At 37.7% G+C, this 21,348-nt stretch overlaps 1 protein-coding gene across 2 annotated transcripts in view; it reads left to right on the top strand.

Annotated features, from left to right (window-relative positions):
- Positions 1-545: 545 nt before the first annotated feature.
- The window catches only part of DCL3 (dicer-like 3), a 34,780-nt gene continuing 13,977 nt past the window's right edge, over positions 546-21,348 (top strand). The window contains exons 1-19 of one of the 2 annotated variants that reach the window (XM_039029645.2): positions 546-930; positions 1,027-1,207; positions 1,308-1,421; positions 2,309-2,443; positions 2,562-2,631; positions 3,069-3,133; positions 3,221-3,352; positions 3,443-3,595; positions 4,302-4,431; positions 6,825-6,930; positions 7,009-7,201; positions 7,283-7,443; positions 7,527-7,745; positions 8,203-8,468; positions 14,713-14,984; positions 15,124-15,665; positions 15,758-15,852; positions 17,801-18,027; positions 18,105-18,314. In XM_039029645.2, coding sequence (XP_038885573.2) covers positions 803-930; positions 1,027-1,207; positions 1,308-1,421; positions 2,309-2,443; positions 2,562-2,631; positions 3,069-3,133; positions 3,221-3,352; positions 3,443-3,595; positions 4,302-4,431; positions 6,825-6,930; positions 7,009-7,201; positions 7,283-7,443; positions 7,527-7,745; positions 8,203-8,468; positions 14,713-14,984; positions 15,124-15,665; positions 15,758-15,852; positions 17,801-18,027; positions 18,105-18,314 — 3,399 coding nt within the window. In that variant the 5' untranslated portion in view covers positions 546-802. The remainder of the gene's footprint in view (positions 931-1,026; positions 1,208-1,307; positions 1,422-2,308; positions 2,444-2,561; positions 2,632-3,068; positions 3,134-3,220; positions 3,353-3,442; positions 3,596-4,301; positions 4,432-6,824; positions 6,931-7,008; positions 7,202-7,282; positions 7,444-7,526; positions 7,746-8,202; positions 8,469-14,712; positions 14,985-15,123; positions 15,666-15,757; positions 15,853-17,800; positions 18,028-18,104; positions 18,315-21,348) is intronic. The other variant, XM_090312914.1, reaches the window with a different exon arrangement.

Consider the following 21,348-nt stretch of genomic DNA (forward strand, 5'->3'; position numbering starts at 1 on the left):
AGAAATACAACCCATTGCAGCCGGATAAATGAAAGACATACAACCCATTCCAGCCGGAGGGAGAACGAAGAGATCAAACGAAGAAGAGAACCCAAACAACGAAAGAAAGGAGAAAATGAGAAGAGAGAAAGAGAGTGGTGATTAATTACGCGTGACAGAAGAGAGAAGGTTGAAGAATAGACTTGCAAAATGGGGCGTGAAACGAGGGGGTAAGACGATGGGTTTGAAACCCACTGGTTTTAAAATTCACCACTATCAAACACCGAGTGAGCTTTTTAAGCCCACTCAACTCACTCAAGTCCACCATCAAACACTCCTTAGTAATCGATTTCTTCACCAACTTATAAATGACGTTACACATGCTGATAGGTCTAAAATTAGACATTCTCAAGTTGCTTGTTTTGATGAATATTGAATACTTAAGAGACGCATTAGATTTTTTTTTTTTTTTTTTTTTTTAAAAAAACCCTATTTTTCTAAATAGTTTCAAGTTTGACTTGTTTTGACTTTTTTTTTTTTTTTTTCAAGTCTCTATAATATCGTGCCGTTTTGACTCCAAGGGAGCTCGCTTTTCTGTTTAACTCTTCGCCGAGTCTGTGACCGATTCTCCTCTACATTTACTTTCATTTTCCGGCGTGCGACAATTGCAGGACACAGGGAGAGGACAACGGGGGAATCCAGGAGAACATAATAATTTTGTTGATGTTCTTCCATAATTTTTAGGGTTCTGATCATTTTCCTCTTACTATCATTCTTTCCCAGCTCTTGCGAATAACTTGTCATTTTATCAGCAACGTTTGCCATGCATGAGCCTGAGGAGGAAAATCGTGATGGTGCTCACAAGAGAAAATTCAGTGACCTGGAGCCCAGTGCTGCTTCTGATCAGTCCAATTTCAACCAAACCATGGACGAGGGCTTTATTCCTAGAAGGTGTCTTTGCATTTTTCTTTTTGTTTGATCATTTTCTTTACTTCCCGACGCACCAATCGATAAATAATTTGCTGCTTAAATGTTGGTGCATTGTAGGTATCAAAGGGAGGTTTTTGAAGTTGGGATGAGGAGGAACACCATAGCCGTGTTGGAAACAGGATCTGGAAAGACTATGATCGCAGTGATGCTTATAAAAGAAATTGGAAAAGCTATGAAGTCCAGTGGTGATAAGAAGTTCATCATTTTCTTGGCTCCGACTGTTCATTTGGTTCATCAGGCACGTACTTTAGGCTATTAGTTTTTCCTTAATAAGGAATGTTCCTGCAATTTGCCGACGCTTGATTTGTATTTTGAAACCTTGGTATTTGTTATTGCAGCAATTTAACGTTATTAAAGTTCATACTGATTTTGAAGTGGCGGAGTATTATGGTGCCATGGGGGTCGATGATTGGAATATGAACTGCTGGGACAAGGAAACAAGCGAACGTGATGTATGTTTTTACCTAAAGGCCGTATAACTATGTATACATGTATTCCTATCTTTCACGTTGGTTACTTTTGACTTTTGCTCCAATGTGTTACTGTTGCAATCTTTTCCACTCCCCTGTTTTTGGCGATTAAACGTTAATGTCCATATGCCTTTCCTCGGTTTGAGTCCTCATTCATTGATAATGTAATATTATTAAGAAAAAATCGACTATGATTTTGAATCTTGCGTAAGCATTAAGGACTGCAACATTCAGTTTGATGTTGGAATTGGTCATGATTATTGTTTTCTTTGCTCCTACTGTATATATTCCCTGCCTCCTCGATTGGGTTTTAAAGCAATATTACCTGATAAAATCTGAAGCGCGACGGTCATTTGAAAAGATGCGGACAGTCTGCAGAATGCAAATATAAGAACCTTTCATTTTAATTAACGTAGATCATGTCTACTGGACCAGCGGTCTGATATAAATTTAGTACATATTTTCATAGTATGGCATTGCTATCAGTCAATACCAGTTAAAGGTGACGTTCTATTATAATTCTGCTGCTTATGATTTGATTAGATCAGAAAGGGAGAGACCATCTAGTCGCTATTGCCACTGAAATTAAAAAAATACGTTTCATTCACAATGCTTATTGATAAGGACCATCACTGATATTAACAACAATACTGGACCACAACATTCGTGCACCAATTTCTTCCCTTTTTTTTTTTTGCCCTTTTTATACCTTATTTTTTAAGGACACTACCTATTGAACCAACTATTTTTTAAAAACAGACTAAAATTTCAAATTATTTAACTTGCAAATATCTCTGGGCCCACTCTTGCTTCTTGATTTTGATTCTGGGTATTCTTTTTGTACCATTTCATATATAATTGCTGAATAGGTACTCGTTATGACCCCCCAAATTCTTCTTGATGCACTGAGGAAGGCATATTTTAGACTGGGAACCGTATGCTTGATGATCATTGATGAATGCCATCGTGTTACTGGTAATCACCCTTATACGAAAATCATGAAGGTTAATATCTCTGCTGCGAATCTATTTTTCCCTGTATTATGTGTTGTGCCTGTATTTTGTCATGTTTTTGTTCTTTTTACTAAAAGAAGAATATTTTTCTAATCTTCTTTTGATGAAGGAATTTTATCACAAATCTGACAACAAACCAAAGATTTTTGGAATGACTGCCTCACCTGTTATTAGAAAAGGTATGGTCTCAGGGTTGTCATGTATCTTTGGTAAATATATCATAATGCGTATCAACAGTATTGTAAGTTGCGCTTATGTCAATCTACATGGTGAACTGTATGCCTTTGTTCAATATGAATCGCACTCATTAAGAGAGATGAAAGTTTACTAGAGATCATAAGCCCACAGGGCATAAATAAGGTAGAAAGTATAATGACATTACAGGCAGCAGAAATATCCTATTGTTTGAGCTGCAAAGTGGATTTCATCTTTGATGTCAGCCCACAGGGCATCAAAGAGGAAAAAAAGACCACAAAAGAAGAGGTTAAGTGAAAAACTAAGCGAGAGAAAAGCATGAAATCACAAGTTATCCTACATTATCTACAAGTTACATGTGGTCTTTACGACTGATTCGCAGACAACACTATATTGCTAAACATGTATCATCCTACATTAGGTGTTTCCTCTTCCTTCGATTGTGAATGCCAAATAGCAGACCTTGAAAGTATCTTGGATTCTCAGGTACTTTGAAAGAGATTCAATCAGTAAACCTCAGTATAGAATTCATGATTTTATACTCAAGTACCTCTGGTCTTTCTGCTGATGTAGATTTATGCTATTGAAGATAAGAAAGAAGTGGAGATATATGTTCCCTCTGCAAAGGAAATTTGCATATTTTATGAACCAGCTAAGCCTCAAACTGTGGAGTTGAAGGCAAAGATAGAAGCCCTGTGGTCTGAGGTGTTCCTATGTGTGCAATTATCTTAATTTAAATGATATTTTACTATGTTCATATTGGTGATTTTTTTTTTTTTTTTTTTTTGGGAACAGTTTGATGCTTTATTGTCAAACTCAAAAGGGGCAATGCAAGGTCATTATAAAGATGTAGACAGTAAGCTTAAGGCACTGAAGAAACGACTGTCCAATGATCATTTAAAGATCACTTATTGTCTTGACGAACTTGGTGTTATGTGTGCCTATGAGGTACGATTGTAGTTTGTTTTATATTTATTAGATTTTAGTTTCAGAAAAAAACTAGCATGCCTCAAAATAAGGTACATAAATATGTCCATTCCAATTAAGTTACCGTAAACTACAATACAAAGTCATAAGCTAGCATGGATAGCCTTATTGGATAAACTATAATTAAATTAGAGCCATTAGTGAATTCAGAAAATGTCAGCTAATATGCATACAATATACAATTTTCTGACACACCAAAGATGGGAGTTCTTACTTCGATTGAAGCCTAAAAATTTCCCATTGACAACTGGGTGTATTCATTGCAACTTACAAGCATACTAATCAATTCTAAGTTTTATTTTCCATTAATAAGGGGCATTGACTAGTCCAAAAGGCCATACGACTAAATTCATCCATTTCCCCCTTTCAATCGTTCTCTTTTCTCATCCTTTCTTTTTTTCTTCTTGGGAATTTGTCTTCGGGTATACAACAGAACTCAGATTAAGATGTATGAATTTCTTTATTATAATATTTCCCCCTGGCCCTTGACCGTCATTGCACTACCGCCCAGGCCTGGCGCGGCCCTCTTGTAATATTTACGGTTAACAAGTTAAGACTCGAATGCCTTTCGATTATCATCTGCATATGTTGAATTCTTTCCATCTTTTTTTTTTTTTTTGAAGATTCTGTTAGTGTGATTTGTGTATTCTCTCTATAACTTCTGTAGGCGATTAAAGTTTTATTAGAGAATGTCAATTTTCCAAATGAGGAACCTGAGGTTTATAGAGAAAGCTTTTTGCAATATAAACGTTTTCTTGAGGAAGCATTACTAGTAATTGGGGAATCATTTCCACTTGGTATGTGAGTATTTGCTTCATTCCACATAACTTTATATACATTGTTGAACTCTTTGCTTGTTTTATCCTCCATTACAATTCAATTTCGTGCTGTTACAATAAATTTCATACAATGTTGCTTGATAAGAAACAAATTTTGTATTTTGTTTTATTTGATAAAACGAAGCTCTTATTGAGAATAATGCAAATACATACAAAAACAAGAGCATATCAAAGGCCAGCTCCAACCCGGTGCTGTACTATAGAGAAATGAACTCCAATCCAAAAGAATAAAACCTAGCTGATAATTACACAAACTCTTGAGAAGCTGATGCCTGCAAAGAGGAGTTAAATCTAACCATATCTCACACCTCTTCGCATGTACTCTCAATCCCCGCCCCCCCCCCCCCCCCCCCCCCCCCCCCCCTCATCCCAAAAGACTCTAGAAAGAACTCCATAGAGATTGAGTAAACTGACATCTCCATAGAATATGGATAAAATCTTGGATTCCTGTCTATGCAAAGAACACACCACTACAGGCCTGTCTACATACTCTTTGGGTTGCCATGGAAAAGGAGCCCTAGGTAAGTGGAAGCAAGATGGCTCCCTCACAACCCATGCATCTTCATCGGCACTGTGAAGAGGTGATTTTATAAAAGCTAGAAAAATATGACTGCAAAAGGATTAGTCTGTGTCCCTTTGAGGTGCAAATCTAATTCCACATTGGCAATCTGCGTTCAATCTTGTCTTGCACTGGTTGACCCAAAATCTTCTGGGTGAAGGTAACCTCCGAGAGGCATTCTTAAGTAAGACATTAGCCTCTCATTGATCGTGGGACTGAATAATTAAGAAGCTTGTCTAAGAACTACTTATCCACATAATTGACTAAACAACTATTGAAAGGGAGCCCTAGGTAAGAGGAAGCAAGATGGCTCACCTCACAACCCATGAGGGAAGAAATATAAGTTTGTCTTTATCTTCATTGACGCTGTGAAGAGAGGGGGTTTTATAAAAGCTAGAAAAATATGACTGCAAAAGAATTAGTCTACGCTCCCCTGAGGTGCAAATCTAATTCCACGTTGGCAATCTCCTTTCAATCTTGTCTTGCACTGGTTGACCCAAAATCTTCTGGGTGAAGGTAACCACCGAGAGGCATTTTTAAGTAAGACATTAGCCACTCATTGATTGTGAGACTGATTAAGAAGTGATACACATTAAATTGGTAGATGAAAGGTTGATTATTAATGGGTATGGCTGTTTTTCGGTGTTTCCCATTTGGAATTTTAAAAGCTCCTTGGTTTGATTGTTGTGAATGTAGAAAGTCTTCTTGAATTAATTGCTACGTTTGGAGCTTTCGTCTATTTATTTATATACAGGTGCTAGCATGACTTGCTATTTTCAATCTTTATCTGGTCAAGATTCTTCTCTTTTTATGATGGAGACCAAAGATGAGGGTTTTGTTTCAGTTCTTTCTGCTGGGTTTGATCTTCTTGATGAGGAATTGTCTTTGATTCAAGAGGAAATGATTCGTTGTAGGAAGCTTTCTATCCATAAGCTTCTTGATCTAGTCGTCGGTATCAATTGGATCTTCTCGAAGCTCATGCAGCTATTAATTTTTTTTTAACCAAAATCATCTTGGAGAGAATCTTAAAGTTCTGTTCTCTCAAACCCCCCCACCCTTCTTTTGAAGTATTGGTATCTTAAAGTTCTGTTCATGGGTGATCAAGCTTCTACAAGCCAATGACCAAAGGAAAACCTTGTTCTAGATTGCTTTCACTATGAGAATGCCCAACTTTGTCATCCTTCTGGTTATTATTCAACTCTCTATGAAAGAGGTGTCTTCTAATGTGCAAGTCTCAAGTTTGTTGTTTTAAGTTCCAACAATCAGATAACTTCAAACATCTGTAGAACCTACAGCAACACCATAGTAAAAGAGGAAGTAGTTTATGAAAAAACCGAGCATCTTACTCTACCTCCTTTGGACTTGTCAACAAAATCAATCTTCAAGGGTTTCCTTGTCTTTTAACAAGACAATGCCCATGACAATTGTGACTTCATGATGAAAAAAAACTCAAGCATCATGGCTAAAAGAGTGAAGAAACGGAGAAAAATTTGCTTAGAGAGTAGAGACAAGAGGAATGGAAAGGACGAGGGAGATATGTGAATGTGGGATTTGCTTTTCTATTTTTGTTATATGAAATCATTGCTTTCCTATTTTTGTTTTACGAAATCATAATATAACGGTGCTTGCTCGGTGGTAACAAGGTTAGGAGATGGTACAATTGCTGCTGAAGTGGGACCATTTTTCTCATAGTTTGGTTTTCTTTTATACGTTTACTATTTTAATCAAAATCACCAAAAGGTGCATTTCTTTTTTGGTGTTTGCTGCTTACCAATTTTCCTTTTGGATTCAGGAAATGAGAATATTCCGAATTTTGGTTTTGACTTTTGGAAAGCTATAGACTCGGGATACATTTCTCCTAAATTGTTTGAACTTCTCCAACTCTTTGAATCATTTGGGTAAATACAAATCTATTTGTTAACCATCAACTGTGGTTCTAATTTCCATTGCATAATTGCCTCACGTTTTTGTATCAGAGTATCTAGGCAGGTGCTCTGTCTCATATTTGTTGAAAGAATAATTGCCGCTAATGTTATCGAAAGAATTGTGAAAAAAGTAGCAAATTTATCTCATTTTACGGTTTCATATGTGACGGGATGTAATGCATCAGTTGGTGCACTGGCACCGAAAGTCCAGAAGGAGACATTAAAGTTGTTTTGTCATGGCAAGGTGTTCATTTACATCATTCAGATTGTATTTTGGTTTAAGAAACTTCAGTTGTTTACGGCTAAAACCTTTTAATGTTTGCAGCTCAATCTATTATTTTCCACTGATGTAGTTGAGGAGGGACTTCATGTTCCAAATTGCTCATTTGTGGTACGGTTTGACCTTCCTAAGACTGTTCGTAGTTATGTACAATCTCGAGGTCGTGCTCGACAGAACAACTCTCAATATATTTTGTTGCTGGAGAGGTCAGGCCTTACTTGGGTTAAACTCCTTTTTCTTATTTCCCTGCCATGTACTGTTGATATCCTAAATATTGTAATGCTTACAGGGGAAACCTGAAGCAAAGAGCTCAGCTATTTGATATCATAAGAAGTGACCGATCAATGACAGATGCAGCTATGAGTAGAGACCCTGATGCATGCATTTTGAAACCTTTTTCAATTGTGGAGACAGATTGTTACATTGTGGAGGCAACTGGGGCATCGGTTACTGCAGATTCTAGTGTTGGTCTCATATATCAATACTGCAAAAAGCTCCCTGGTGATAAGTACAGATTATCTTTCCTCTTGAATTCTTTTCTCCACAACTCAAGACATTTCCATTCTTCTAAGTTCTATAGTTCTATACTATGAGGATGTCGGTCTAAAATCAAAATTATTTTATTTAATAAATTATCGAGATATTCTATTGTTTTGTGTTTTGTGTGTGTGTGTGTGAATGTGTTTCTTTTTTTGGTCTCATGAATTAAATCTATTAAAAGCTTGTTCCTATTGAAGTAAACCAGAATTTATAAGGAGTTGGTCAATCAATGCTTAAACATGTACTTACTATTAGTGCCTTTCCATTTTCTACCGGTATGATCATGGGCGAAACTAGGGCTAGAGCTCTTATCTGTCTAGAACTTATACTGAAAGCAGTTAATATCGATTTTTAATGTTCTCTAACTTTTTTGGTAGTTGCCAATTCAAAGGGATCACATTTTGATTTGCTGCTATAAATTATAGATATTTCAGTCCGAAACCAATCTTTCAACTCTCATACGGTGAAGGATCCTACGAGTGTCAGCTAACTTTACCTCCTACAGCACCTTTTCAAACCATAGTTGGTCCTTCAACTAGGAATTCTAATTTGTCTAAGCAGCTTGTATGCCTGGAAGCATGTAAGAGGCTACATCAAATGGGTTCACTTAATGACCATCTTCTCCCCTCTATTGAAGAGATATCAGAATTTGATGTGGGTCTGAAAAGCAATGCATCCACTTCTAGAGCAGGTACATATCCCCAATGCTATATACTGACTTTATTAATGATTGTTTTGATATATGCTACGCACACAAAAAATTGTCACAATGGCCAAAATTTTTCCAGGCATGAAATGTATACATTTGAGAGTTTCTCCATGTGCAAAGATATCGATGATACTGTATGGACATTACTGGTTAAGATATTTGTTGCTATTAATGGCTTGGGAGTTAGCTGTAAGCTTCTCGCTACCCTGCACAATGAAAACAGCCAACCAAACGCAAGAAAACATAAGGAAAATAGATGAATGAAGAACACAGCAATAAGAATGCTCTTTATTTATCTATCAACTTCTCCTTCTAGTCTCTCTCGATCACTTAACAACCTCCCTGGAAAACACTACCCAAAATACACCAACACTCCTCTCTAATCCTTCTCGACTGTTGACCTAAAAGAAGAAAAACGACAAGGACTCCCCCAGCACCTTAGAGAGAGCCGGAAACTTCTCTCCTCCCACAAAAGCCTACATAGCTTTCAGCAAATTCATCTTTGCCTCCTCTCCCGTACGATCTCAGTCCTTTATAACGGCCTCATGGTCCCCCTCTCCTTTTCTCCAACATTCTTTTCCTTGGCTTCTTTGGATAGTTGTTCTTTTCCCTTTTTACCCCTTCTTTTGTAAGTGTAAATAATTTGTGGCCTTACAATACCTCCCTTTTCGAAAAGAACCTTGTCCTCAAGGTTAAAACGTGGAAATTGTTGGTTCATGGCCCGAACATCTTTCTAGGTTGCTTCATTGTCCGACATTCCCTTCCATTTGACCAACCATTCATTTGTTGCAAGATCTCCATTCCATCTTACTCCCAATAAAGTCTCCTTCCTCAGTCAAAATGGGTGGTGGATGTTGTTGTACTTGATGGCCTCCTAATTTCTTCTTAAGTTGCGATATATGGAACACATTGTGTACTTCAGCTTTGGCTGGCAAGGCTAGTCTGTAGGCAACTTCCCCCACTCGTTCAATTACTCTGTAAGGACCATAGAACCTCGGTGCCAACTTCTCACTCCTCCTCCTTGTCAATGATTTCTGTCTATATGGTCTTAATTTCAAGTAAACTTCTTCTCCAACTTCAAAAGTCAGTTCTTGTCTATGTTTATCTGCCTGCTTTTTCATCCGGTTTTGAGCAATGACCAAATTTTCCTTCGGTGCACTGAGAGCCAGATCACGCTCTTGTAACTGTTGTTCCACCGCTTTGTTGAAGGTTCTCCTATCTCCATACGTGACTAAGGGTGGTGGAGGCCTACCGTAGACTGCCTGGTATGGGGTTGTCTTGATCAAGACGTGGAAGGTCGTGTTGTACCACAGTTCAGCCCACACTATCCATTTGTTCCATTTCCTTGGTTGTTCATTACATAAACAATGTAGGTAGGTCTCTAGGCAACGGTTCACCCTCTCAGTTTGCCCGTCCGTTTGAGGATGGAACGATGTACTCCCTTTCAATTTAGTCCCTATAGTAGTAAACATCTCCTTCCAAAAATTAAATATTTTATCTCTGTCAGTCAAGATGGATAAGGGAACTCTATGGTGTCGCATTACTTCTTGTACAAATATATCAGCTACTTGCTTGGCCGAGAAGGAGTGTTTGAGGGGTATGAAATGTGCATACTTGCTCAAGCGATCCACTACTACCATTATGGCATCAAAGCCCTCTGCCTTTGGTAAACCTTCCACGAAATCCATGCTCCAATTCTCCAAAATCAGGTAGGGAATGGGGAGGGGTTGTAGTAAACCAGCCGGTGTTAGAGTCTCATATTTGTTTCTTTGACATATCTCGCAGCCTTCCACATATTTCTTCACATCAGACTTCATCCCTTGCCAATATAGTTTCCCACTCATTCTTTTATAGGTCCCCAGGAATCCGGAATGCCCCCTAGCACTGAGTCATGGAACGTGTGAAGTAGTGAGGGAATTAGACTTGACCTTCGAGAGAGCACCCATCTATCTTTATAGATTAACCTGTCATGTTGCCATCTATACTTCGGTTTCCCCTCAGGATTATCCTTCAGAATGGTGATGATCTTCTGGAGCTCCTCATCTTCCTCAACCTCCTTCAATACCACTTCAATGTATATGATGGTTGGGGCTGATAAGACACTCAACTCCACCCGAGCTGGCACCCTTGACAAAGCATCTGCCGCCTTGTTTTGCAAGCCTGGTTGATATAAGATCTCAAAGTCGTATCCAAGCAGCTTTGTTAGCCACCGTTGGAATTGAGGTTGCACTTCTCGTTGCTCGATCAGGAACTTTAATGCCTTTTGGTCTGAAATCACCGTGAATTTGCTTCCCAATAGGTAATGTCTCCATTTCTGCACTACTAGGACAACTGCCATCAACTCTTTCTCATAAATGGACTTGGCTTGGGCCCTCGTTGATAGTTTCTGACTGAAGTAGGCTATAGGCTTCGAGTCTTGTGATAATACAGCACCTAACCCCGTTCCTGATGCGTCGGTTTCTATCACAAAGCCCTTGGAGAAGTCAAGGAGAGCTAGGACCGGGGCTGTCACCAGGCTTGCTTCAATTTTTCAAAGGCCTGATTGGCTTCTTCATTCCATTTGAACGAGTTCTTTTGAAGAAGTTTGATAAGTGGAGCTGTGATGCTTCTATACCCCTGAACAAACCTCCTATAATACCCTGTAAGTCCAAGGAATCCCCTTAATTCAGATACATTTTGCGGTTGTGGCCATTCCCTCATCACTTTGACCTTTCTATCATCTACTTCTACTCCCATGGCTGATGTCCAGTGGCCTAAGTATTGGGCCCTGGTTTGGCAGAATGTACATTTCTTCTGATTTGCAAACAGCTTATGATCTCTAAGGACATTGAATACTACTCCTAAGTGTGTCGAAATGTCCGGGCTGTACACTAATATATCGTAAAAAAAAAATTAGTACAAATTTACGAAGGAAAGGTCGAAAAACCTGGTGTATCAATGATTGGAAGGTGGCTGGTGCATTTGTGAGTCCGAACGGCATCACAAGGAATTCATAGTGTCCTTCATGAGTCCTGAAGGCTGTCTTCTCAATGTCCTTTTCATTCATTCTAATCTGATGGTAACCCGACCTCAAATCAAGCTTGGAATAGACCGCCGATCCATGTAGTTCATCAAACAACTCCTCAATTATATCGGTATAGGGAACTTGTCGACCACAGTTGCTTGATTTAGCTTTTGATAATCGACACAGAATCTCCACCCACCATCTTTCTTCTTTACTAATAGGACAGGACTGGAGTATGGACTTTGATTTGGTCGAATAATTCCAGCCTTGAGCATCTCTTCCACTAATTTCTCAATCTCTTCTTTTTGGTTGTGACCGTACTTGTAGGGTCTCATATTGATTGGTTTCTGGTCAGCACTCATCAAAATGCGATGGTCCACGGCTCTCCTAGGAGGAAGTGTTGTGAGCTCTTCAAATATGTCCACATTTTGCTCCAGCAGGGCTCGGATCATGACAGGAAGCTCCCCAGATTCGTTGGCCTCTCCTTTATCATCATTCCCTTCCTCACTATTGAATTCATAGTTCTGCAATTCTACCAGAAATCCCTGGTCTTCCTCCTCCCATGACTTTGTTAGGACCTTGAATGAAACCTCTGCTTTGGTCAAAGATGGATAACCCTTCAACATGACGTGCGATTCCCCTGCCAAGAAAGACATGGTCAGTGATGGCCAATGGACCCCATTAAACCAGTTGTGCATAACTAAGGCATCCCTAACACCATGTCCATCTGTCCCAAATCGATAGCCAAGAAATCCGCCTTTACATTCAAGTTGGGGAGCCTCAGTTCTGCTGCTTTGCATACTCTTTCCCCTCGTATAGCCGCGCCATTGCCGATCACCACTGAGAAACTCTTCTTATTCATTGGTAATTCCAGCTCCTCCACTATCTTATGATGCACGAAATTGTGTGTTGCTCCACAGTCAATCAACACTACTACTTCTTTCCCCTTCATCTTCCCTTTCAACTTCATCGTACCTCGGGCAGATAGGCCACACATTGATCTCAAGGCTATTTCGGCGGATTCCTCTGTTTCTAGATCTTCTTCTCTTAACTTTTCCCCTTCCTCCTCTTCTCCAGTTGCCTCATCTCTTTCGTTGGTGATAAACAACATCAACTTGTGATTTTCCTTAGTCTTGCATCGATGCCTCGGTGCATATTTCTCATTACACCTGAAGCAGAGTCCCTTGTCCAACCGTTCTCGGAACTCACTATCGGAGAGGCGTTTCATGGGTGGATCCTTCTTTATGAAGTTGTTCTTCATAGGCAATGTGATTCATTTGGTCACCTGTGGAAGCACAACCTTCCCACTCTTCCTTTCAATTGTCAGACTCTCTTTCACGTGGGCTTCTTTTTTGCCAGGCCCAACTACCCCCAGATTAGCTAAGGCCAACTTCAGGGCCATGTTTTTGTCGCTCACCAATTGGGCTTCGTGCATACATTCCTCCAGTGTATTTGGTTTTCTACTAATGACCTCGACCCTCAACGTCGGTTCCAACCCATTTATGAATGCATCCTTGAGAACATCTTCGGCCAAATCAGGTAGGGGTGCTGAATAAGTAACGAACTTCTTCACGTAGTCTGAATATGAGCCGTCCTGCTTTATTCTCAGCAACCTCGCGCCTAGACTAGACTCCCTTCTCTGGTAGGTCTGTAGTACTTGAACATTCTTCTTTTCCGCTCCTCCCAAGTACTGATAGGTCTCCGGCTGTGGCTCCATCGGAACCAATCGACTTCCTCTGGCCCAAAACTAATGACCGCTACCTTCACCTTCTCTTGATCGGACAACTCGTGGATTTCAAAGTAATGTTCTGCCCTGTATACCCACGATTCCAGGTTTTCTCTTGTGAAAACAGGTATTTCTAACCTTTTGTACTTGCTCTTGTCGGATCCCCCTCCTCCATTGCTGGGAGTTGAATCGACTTCGTCGATCTTCCCCTTCACCCGACTCTTCGGCCTTCTGAGCTGCATTACTCTCCCTCATTTCCTCTGTCAGTTTCTCTATATTTTTGCAAAGCCCCAGCAGCATTTCCTTCATTTCGGAGACTTCTCTCTCATTTTTTTCCATCCTTTCTTCTATTTGTTTCTGAGCCATCGCACACATTCACCCCAGGATGAGAAACGGCTCTGATACCACTTGTAAGCTTCTCGCTACCTTGCACAATGAAAACAACCAACCAAACGCAAGAAAATAGTAGGAAAATAGAGGAATGAAGAACACAACAATAAGAATGCTCTTTATTTATCTATCAACTTCTCCTTCTAGTCTCTCTCGATCACTTAACAACCTCCCTGGAAAACACTACCCAAAATACACCAACACTCCTCTCTAATCCCTCTCGACTGCTGACCTAAAAGAAGAAAAACGACAAGGACTCCTCCAGCACCTTAGAGAGAGCCGGGAACTTCTCTCCTCCCAAAAAAGCCTACACAACTTTCAACAAATTCATCTCTGCCTCCTCTCCCATACGATCTCTGTCCTTTATAACGGCCTCGTGGTCCCCCTCTCCTTTTTCTCCAACATTCTTTTCCTTGGCTTCTTTGGATAGTTGTTCTTTTCCCTTTTTACCCCTTCTTTTGTAAGTGTAAATAATTTGTGGCCTTACATTAGCATATTGATTAAAATATTCAAATTGTATATATATAAAATTTGCACAATATTTTCTATTCTAGATAAAGGTTGTTTCTTGTTAGAAAAGACGTGCTTGTTTGAAACCATAAAAAGTTTCATCTCCCCATCACGAACATTCAAATACAGCGGTACGAATATATGCTACAAAAAAGTTTCTTTATGCTATGACTTCATTTTTCCCTTTGAAAATATGGAAAAGTTGAGCCTGAACTGTGTCCTTTGTAGCTATGATGCCCAAATAGTAATCAGCTCATTCGTATTTATATACATATCATTATAGACCTCTTGAATTGTCTATTTACCTACATTCCTATATTGTTTCTTTGATTTTTGTGTGATCTAACTTTACTCAACCTACATGCATCTCTCTTTTATTAATGGAAGTTTTTATTTTACAAAAGAAAAAGAATCAAACTTGTATTTGTTCCTGGTGCCTGGTATTTTCTGTGAATTTGACTGATAAGTACTAGTAGCATTGAAGGGATATTTCTGTATGTGTTTCTACGACTTGGTCATTGGCTAGGTGTCCTTTGCTAATCTCCTTCTAATGTTTTTAATTTACAATTCGATGGCACTATTTTTGGGTCTTAAAGGATCAACAAAAAGGAAGGAACTACACGGCAGAACTGCGATTAGAGCTTTATCTGGAACTTGGGGAGAACAAGTCGAAGGGGCCACTTTTCAGGCTTATAAATTTGACTTCTCCTGTAGTGTTATGTACGAGCTTTATTCTGGATTTGTTCTTCTGATAGAATCAAAACTTGATGACGACGTGGGAAATTTTGAACTCGAACTTTATCTACTCTCAAAGACAGTTAAGGCTTTTGTGTCTTTTGGCGGGGAGGTTCATTTGGATGCTGAACAGGTAAATATGTCAATTTTCATCAGATTCATTGTTCTTCACCATCACCTCTAAATGGTCTTTTTTTTTTTTTTTTTGGTAAGCAACCGTGAATTGCCTCTAATGTGATACCATTGCCCCACCTCCTCCCCAAAAAAAGCAGATAACAAAAGCAAAGTGCTTTCAGGAGCTTTTCTTCAACGGATTGTTTGGGAGACTGTTTATTGGGTCAAAATCAACTGGAAAAAAGAGGGATTTTTTACTTCAGAAAGATACAAAACCTTTTTGGATTTCATCAAACATGTATCTGCTTCTACCAATCAATTTGCCGGATGATTCAACTCATGATTTATGGAAAATACATTGGAGAGCAATTGATTCCTGTGTTTCGGTGGTAGAGTTTTTGAAGAAAAATTCATCTTTGGATGCTGAAAGAAATTGTGGTGCTGGTGCTACATCAGATTCATCGCCTTCTAGAAACAACTCTACTGAAACTGGAAGCAAAGCTGCAAGTTTAATTCACTTTGCAAATTGTGTTCTAGATGTTCATTCTTTAAAGGACAGGGTGGTATTGGCTATTCATACTGGAAGGATCTACTCAATCGTTGAAGTTGTGAGTAATACATCTGCCGAGAGCCCTTTCGATGGGAACAGTGACAAAGCACCACCTGACTACATTACCTTTGCGGACTACTTCAACAAAAGGTGTGCAGATTCTATTTAATTATATCTTGGTTGCATTTCCTTGGTATCAGTACTTTTATTTTGAGCTGCTAATGATTATACTAGGTGTCCAGGTACGGGATTTCACTAAGTTTTCCGAAACAGCCTCTGTTGCGTTTAAAGCAAAGTCATAATCCTCACAATTTACTTGTCAACTTTAAGGATGAAGGTTTGTCAGTTTTAGTTGTTAAGATCTGTCCTTAAAGATTATATTTAGTTTTGTACTCTGCCTCAAGTTCATGCAATAACTTTTTTAGTTTACCATTATGTTTCTTATACTATAATTTTGATCCGGGCTTGTTAAGAACACCTAAATATAATATTTAAACTTTATTGTCACTTTAGTTATTTTTTTTTAAACAAGAAACAAGCCTCTTCATTAAGATAATGGAATTAGACTAATGTTCAAAATACAACAAGATACTAGTAGAACAAAACTTTAGGATCAGGAGGTGTACCCTAACATCTTAACTAGGTTGACACCCCCATCGCACCCTCATCACTTCTCTGGAGAACAATATAAGCAAAAATACAATTGGGAAACAGATCAAGACCCAAACACTGAGGGTCCATCTAATACCAAGTGATACAAACAGCAAAACAAGCAAAGGAATTTGATACAAACACCCAAAAGGGAACAAGAAACTCAAAGATCAATGCTAGAAAAAGGGTCTGCATGGTAGAAGAATGGCAGATAAGCAGGGGCAGCATCTTAGAGGTCTGGGTTTATGAAGCTCTCCAATTGATACATATATCTTGAATTGAATAATCTGCAAAGGCCTTTGATAGGTTTATTGTCATTTAGTTTACTTAACTGTATTGTCAAGTCAAGTGTTTATTTGAATTTTTCTCTTGTGAACTTGAAAAAAAGTCCTCACTTTTCCCTGTCTCACAATTAAAATGATCCATTTTGATCCAAATGCCCCATGTTTAGCCTCAGTGTGTTTCTGGAAACTACTGTTTTCCTTTTCCTCCTCCATATTACTAAGCTTCTCTATACTTATGTATATTTCTAAAACTTAGACATTCATCTTCAATAAATTTTTAAACCTTCTATTTGGACTATAAAAACAGGCTTCTAGATTTTTCTCAAACATGGCTGATTGTGCATACAACAAAGCCAATGTCAGGTCTTGTATGAAATAGATGAACACCTGGTTTTTTTGGTACTTGGCTTTCTAGTTAAATTCATATAAAGGATAAGAAAGAGCCATTTCTTCATCCATTAGTTTACTCTTTGAAAAAATTTGAAAAAGAATAGCCCCATTCTCAGATAGATGAGTTGGAAGGCTGAAGAACACAGATCCATTGGAACGATCACATTGCGGTCCCTCTTGAATCAATAAACAACATCTGTTGGAGAAAACACGTTGAGGTCCTGCTTGAAATCAATAAACCCATCTACAGCTTCAGTTAGTTCTTACCCCGGGAAGATTTTGATATAGCAAACTAAGAACTCTCCAAGAATTTTACAATTTTTATTGAATATCAAAAGGTTCGGCAGTGCTGGAAGCTATCTGACTATTACGGTTATCATGGATTTTTACCAGGGAGTATTAAAGAGTATTTGATCCATTTTGTGTGGGGCATGACTTCATAGGGGAGGAATTGGTTCTATGTTTTAGTGCTCTAGGGTTCTTCTTTGCATTGTATAAGAATTCATGCAATGTATTCTCTAATAGTATTGAGAGGTCTCAGAGCTTTTTGTTGGATGGTTCTGTTTGGTGGTGGTTTCTTATTTGTGTGAGTTATCAAAGTCTTGGCGTAATGATCCCATTTCTTCTATAATCAAGGGGTGGGTTTCTTTGGAAGGGTAATGCGGTAGCCAACATCAAAGTCTTAGTAGTCCATTCTAAGGTAAGGCAATTTGATTGATGGTGATGCAACGTTTTGGTTTCTCTCATTTGTGATCATAATTCTAGTACAGTTTTATTTATTTAATTTTGTATAATTATAATTTTTTTCTTATTGACATATAAATTGCTTGGATCCTTGTTAGGAAAAAAATCTTTGCTTGGATAAACTTTGCTATCTACTGAACAGCCTAATCTTTAAGAAGTTTATTTTTTTGTTTTAGAAAGTTGTAACAAATATTTTTGAATTTTGGTGTCATGTAGGTAATACTAGCGATAAGTTGCTATCTGGCCCTGCATTCAGAAAGCCACAAATGCATGTCCATATGCCTCCTGAACTTGTGCTTAGCATGGATGTCCCAAAGGGGGTTTTGAAGTCTTCATACCTGCTACCATCTTTGATGCACCGCTTTGAATCTTTGATGTTAGCCAGCCAGCTTAGGAAGGAGATTAATTATCATTCAAACAGCCTCTGTATATCAAGCTCTTTGGTATGTTCTTCTTGTTGATGTCCACTTGACTTTGATTACTTTTTATATGATTAATCTTAATCTATCATCTTGATTAGATATTGGAAGCACTTACAACCCTTGGAAGTTGTGAGAATTTTTCCTTAGAGCGGTTGGAATTGCTTGGTGATTCAGTGTTGAAGTATGCTGTGAGCTGCCACCTCTTTCTCAAGTTCCCTGAAAAACACGAAGGGCACTTATCTTCTAGGCGCCAACAGGTTATCTGTAATGCAACTTTACATGCTTTGGGAACAAAGTGCATGTTACAGGTATGTGATCTTCTGTGGTCAGATGTCCTCGAATTTCTCTGTTGGTTACCTATGCTTAGTGCTTACACATATATACTCACGTCTTTTCAATCAAATATCTTGTATGGTTACCCTTTTTTTAGGAATTAATTTCTACTTTTAGCTACCAGCTAGATACTTTAGGTTCTGTAATTTGTCCTTTCTCGTCTTTTTTTTTTTTTTTTTTTTTTTTTCTCTCAAGTTTCAGACACCGATTTTAATACAAGTTGGACACCATAAAGGACAATTATGGGACTGACGTGTTAAGGCATAATTTTTCAAACCGTTTGAAAATTTATGCATGCATACTGAATTCAAATATTCAATTTTGTGAGAACGTGAAATAAAAGCAGAAGTATATATATATAAGTTTGTAACATGACAATAACTGCTGCAGCCGAGCAGCCAAATGTGTATAACAATCCAATGAGGTTCTTTATTCAATACAAAAAATTCAGATTAAACAGTAGAAGACCATATTTAATAGATGCGGCATTCTTAACTAATTATCTGACTACCTAATAAGTGATAAAGCAACTAACAGTTGGCCAAATATAATAGACTGTTATTGTGAGACCAAAATATAGAAGAATCCTAATTATTCTATACGTTAGAGTTCAATATATATAATATATGCATACATGAAAGCCCTAAACTAAGAATAGAAAAAGGACAATAAAGGACAAAAGACTAATAAGCTTCTATATTTATACATATATATACTATTACACTCCCTCTCAAGCTAGAGCATATATATTGATCATGCTCAACTTGTTACAAAAGGTAATAAGTTTGACTCCATTTGTCTTAATTAAAATATCGCCTAATTGCTCTCCATTCTTCACATATCTAGTAGACACCAAACCTTCTTGTATTTTCTCCTGAACAAAATGACAATCTATGTAGACAATGCCTTATTTAAACTCAACCACTTTTCTCAGGAACAAAAGTGGTTGAGTTTTAGAATCTTCTTTCCAACCTCTCTTCCTTTTCCTTAAGAACATGCGGTGATGCTCCGATATAGACTCTTGAACCTTCAGGATTGTTTTTGTTGAAATCCTTATCTTGTCACTTGGCTTCTTCAACAATTATAGACTATCTTATTTACAGCAATTTGGAAGTCAAGAAGTCCAAAGAAAACCAATATCCTCATTTGGATCATGTTAAATGGTAGTCTCAATTTGGCTGAAATTTTGCTGAAAAAGACAGCCATCACAGTGTCTTTTGCCATCAGTTTGCTCCTTATGTTTCAAAGAAGGAGAATCTCTCAACCACATCTTCTTTGAGTGTTTATTCGCAAGACTGTTGGTTGATGTTGTTTGATGCTTTTTCTATTCAATGGCTTTTTTCTGATTCTTGGAAGGCAAATGTGCTTCAGCTTCTTTGTGGCATTTGGGGATTAACCTTGTGAAGCAAGGTTGTTAACTCGTTAAATGGAACTAGTATCGAAATTAAAATTTAGTGTATCTTGTATTGTAACATATAGTGTATAATATGTTTTAATTTCATAAATAATCTTGAAATATAAATATGAATAGTCAAATATAGATAGAGAGAGAAATAAATAGCCATGTATTATATACCTTCAAACATTCAATAAAATTAATCTATTTGAATTTCTAAAAAAAATGTGTAAATTGGATGTCCACCCGTTGAGGTGACTTGGTGTGCCTCCTGATCCTTTGACCTTTTGTAATTTGCTCTTTATATAAATCTCTTATACTTTGAGCATTTCATTTTATTAATGAAGAGACTCGTTTCTATTTAAAAAAATAAAAATGAGTAAATTTGATATGACACATTAATGAGATAAAAAAGAAATGTTCTAAAAATATATAAATAATAAAGTTAGCCCTTCGTTTTCCACATTTTTAGTTATTTGTTTATTAAATTTCTCGTATTTCAATGTCCACCACTTGTCAGCCTCTTCGTTTTCCACATTTTTTCCTCTATTATTCTTTCTACAACTGTCTTTTCATTTTCCAGACCTTTGATATTCATATTTTCTTTCTTTTTTCCCTTTCATTTTGTTCCTCTTCTATTTCATCTTCTTTTACAGGCCTTTTGTTCTCCATACCAGACTTTTCATTTTCATTTTTCTTGAATGAATCCTCACTAGCTGCTTGCTTTTCTTATCTGGCCGACACAAAATAACATTTTCTTCCCCGACTGACACACCAGCGACACCAAGAGCCACAATATTTATAGTTTTTATTATTCTTATTTTCAATTTTACTGATATTCTTGAAACGGAGCGTTACGATTCGACCCAATTCAGATGATTCAATATTCTGGAACGTATGGTACCTCTAAAATTCGATTCAAAGCAAAATTTAACTCATACCTCCATTTCGAGTTGAATTGTATGATACACGAGTTGTATCATACGATTTTAATAACAACACTGTTGTGAAGGCCATTATACTCATTCGACCCAATTCTTTATGACCTCTGGTTTAACGGATTTTTTAAAATTCTACTCAAGCTCCTTATACTCGTTTTGCTTTTGTTCGTTTCAGGTCTTCTTCTTGGTGTTCCCTTTCCAAGAAATTTGAAAGGTTCTCAATTTTGGATACATATAGTGACTGGAGTGCCTTCATCACTCCTTTCTAATTCTATTTTTGGCTTTTTGGTTTTTAGTTGTATTTGTTTGGTTTGTCATTGTTTTCTGTAACCTTGTGTATTTTAATACCCTTAATGAAAAGTGTCGATTTCTTTTTAAAAGAAAAAACAAAAAAGATAATCTATTTCAATATTTTTGGTCTGGTGATGAAATACTGAATTGGATACAATATTGTGAGCAACTTAGTTGTCACACCATAACTCGGTTGAAACTATAATGTTGAAGCCTAACTCATTCAAGAGTTGATGTATCCACCCTATTTCAAAACTAAGTTATGGATGATTTCAACTTCTTCTTCTTCTTCACATACTGATTCCACGTGTTTTTTGGATAAGAAATAATTTCAATATCCAAAGATATCGATGGAACAACAGGGTCCCATCCAAAGGGTCT

The sequence above is a fragment of the Benincasa hispida genome, chromosome 4, assembly GCF_027475165.1.
Source record: "Benincasa hispida cultivar pf3 chromosome 4, pf3_genome.v1.1, whole genome shotgun sequence".
In the NCBI taxonomy this organism is placed as follows: domain Eukaryota; kingdom Viridiplantae; phylum Streptophyta; class Magnoliopsida; order Cucurbitales; family Cucurbitaceae; genus Benincasa; species Benincasa hispida.